The sequence below is a fragment of the Parus major genome, chromosome 2 (genome assembly GCF_001522545.3).
Source record: "Parus major isolate Abel chromosome 2, Parus_major1.1, whole genome shotgun sequence".
Lineage (NCBI taxonomy): Eukaryota > Metazoa > Chordata > Aves > Passeriformes > Paridae > Parus > Parus major.
Window position 1 is genome coordinate 68,178,228 of NC_031769.1, and position 1,860 is coordinate 68,180,087.

A 1,860-nucleotide genomic window follows, 5' to 3' on the forward strand; every position below is an offset into this window, starting at 1 on the left:
ACCTAAACAATGGCTGCCATTAAACACAACTGGACACTTGGCAAAGCACTCACCTTCAGTCCTTTCCTCTACCCAGCCATTGATTTGCCTCCTGGAATCCTCCCAAGCATGCAGGAAGTCCATCTGCTCCAGGCCAGCATGGTAGGATTTCTGACTCGACTCTATAAAAGACTAACAGGGACATTCACAACAGATTTTCAGCAAGAGATTTTCTCTCATTCAGACACAGGTGATTCTTACATTCTCCAAGGAAATCTGCCTGCTTTCCTTAACCAACTTCATACAGAGCCATGAAAGTTCTGGCTGAGGATTGACTTCTGGCTGACAAGTTCCTACCAGGATTTATACCACTTCTTTGAACTAGGCATTATTATTAAACCAAATGTCTTAGGCATTCCACTACAAACTTCTACACAAACTCATTGAAAATGATACAGCTATTTTTTTTCTTGTTTTCATTTTACGCTTCAAGGATGTAACATATTATTTTATAAGTTTTTTCATCAGACTTTTTCTAAAAGAGATATCAACCATTCATCCCACAGCCAAATATAGGAACGGATCTTAGAACCCTCAAGTGTACAGACTGATAGATATTACCCTGCCTTGGCATATTCAGGTCACAAGTTATTTAAAAGGAAATTCTCCACCAAGTTCAGACACCAGGCTCTGTCAGAATCAACTGCACTCCTGCCTCTCAGCCCAGAAAGGTCAGAAGGCAAACCCCAAAGCCTGCCTTTGACCTCCAGAGGAAACAGGTAGCAAGTGCATTATACTAGGAAATGCCACAACTATAATGGCTACTTACTGGGAGAAACTCCAAGGTCTTTTCTCCATAGAGGCGGTTCGCAGTTCTCAGGATATATTTGGTGTTCGGATCATTGATTTCAGAGAGAAGGGATTGATACCCATTGTGAGCATCTTGGGTGCTGCTCAGAGAAAGCACCTGCACAAAGACAACATCCTCAGAGCTTGGACAAGTAATAAATTCAAGAGTATCATACCCACCAGTCCTGATTTTCCTTCCCTCAAGCCAAGAACTACAGGATCACAGAATAGCTCAGCTCAGGAGAGAAGGGACCTGTGGGGACAATCTGCTACAAAGCCCTGCCCAAGCTGGGACACCAACAGCTGGTAGTTCAGACTGTGTCCAAAGGCATTTTCACGATATCCAACTATGACAACAACAGAACTTTTTGAGAAACTTCTATAAAGTACATGGAAACAAAACAGGAGTTTATACTCTGCTCCCACATCACAAAGGAAGCAAACATCCAAATCATAGGGACTGGTTCTGATTTAACATTGTCACTTCCCACATAAAACACATGCCAAGAGATATCTACTACCAGAACAAAATTTGATAAAGGAATAAATCATGTTGCTATTACCAGTTGGAAATGTAGACAGTGGGCATTTAAAAACATTTTTATGTGCCTGGCTTCATTTGCAGAAGATGTATTGTATGATATTAAGCCCAAGCAAGGAAGGAAAGGAAAATAATTGATAATTCCACAAACCTTCCAATTACACATTAAACAAGATAGGTCTCAAAAACTACAAAAAAACCCACACAACAAAACCCAGGAACCTCTGCATTCCATACTGAACAAAGCTCACACTACAAAAACAAAGAAAATGGGTTCTCTTCACACACACACACCAGACAAAGAGCTCTGCTCTCCCACACCACAGTGACAATCACAGATGAGCACAAGTCCATGTCACAGACTCTTCCTCATATGCTCCCATCCAATGCAAACCACCAAGTTTATTTTCACCTACCTTGCTTATCTGGGCTTCTGTGCTACCTTTTGAACCCAGCAAAACCATAGACAAAGCAGAAGAAATACTAAAGGG

The 1,860-nt window shown here is 41.3% G+C and overlaps 1 protein-coding gene across 1 annotated transcript in view; it reads right to left on the bottom strand.

Moving 5' to 3' along the window:
• The window catches only part of LOC107200016 (heterochromatin-associated protein MENT-like), a 33,232-nt gene that overhangs the window by 13,022 nt on the left and 18,350 nt on the right, over nt 1-1,860 (bottom strand). The window contains exons 9-11 of the mRNA XM_015617892.2: nt 1,786-1,854; nt 809-946; nt 54-171 (exon numbers count right to left, since the gene is read on the bottom strand). Of these exons, the coding sequence (XP_015473378.2) occupies nt 54-171; nt 809-946; nt 1,786-1,854 (325 nt within the window). The remainder of the gene's footprint in view (nt 1-53; nt 172-808; nt 947-1,785; nt 1,855-1,860) is intronic.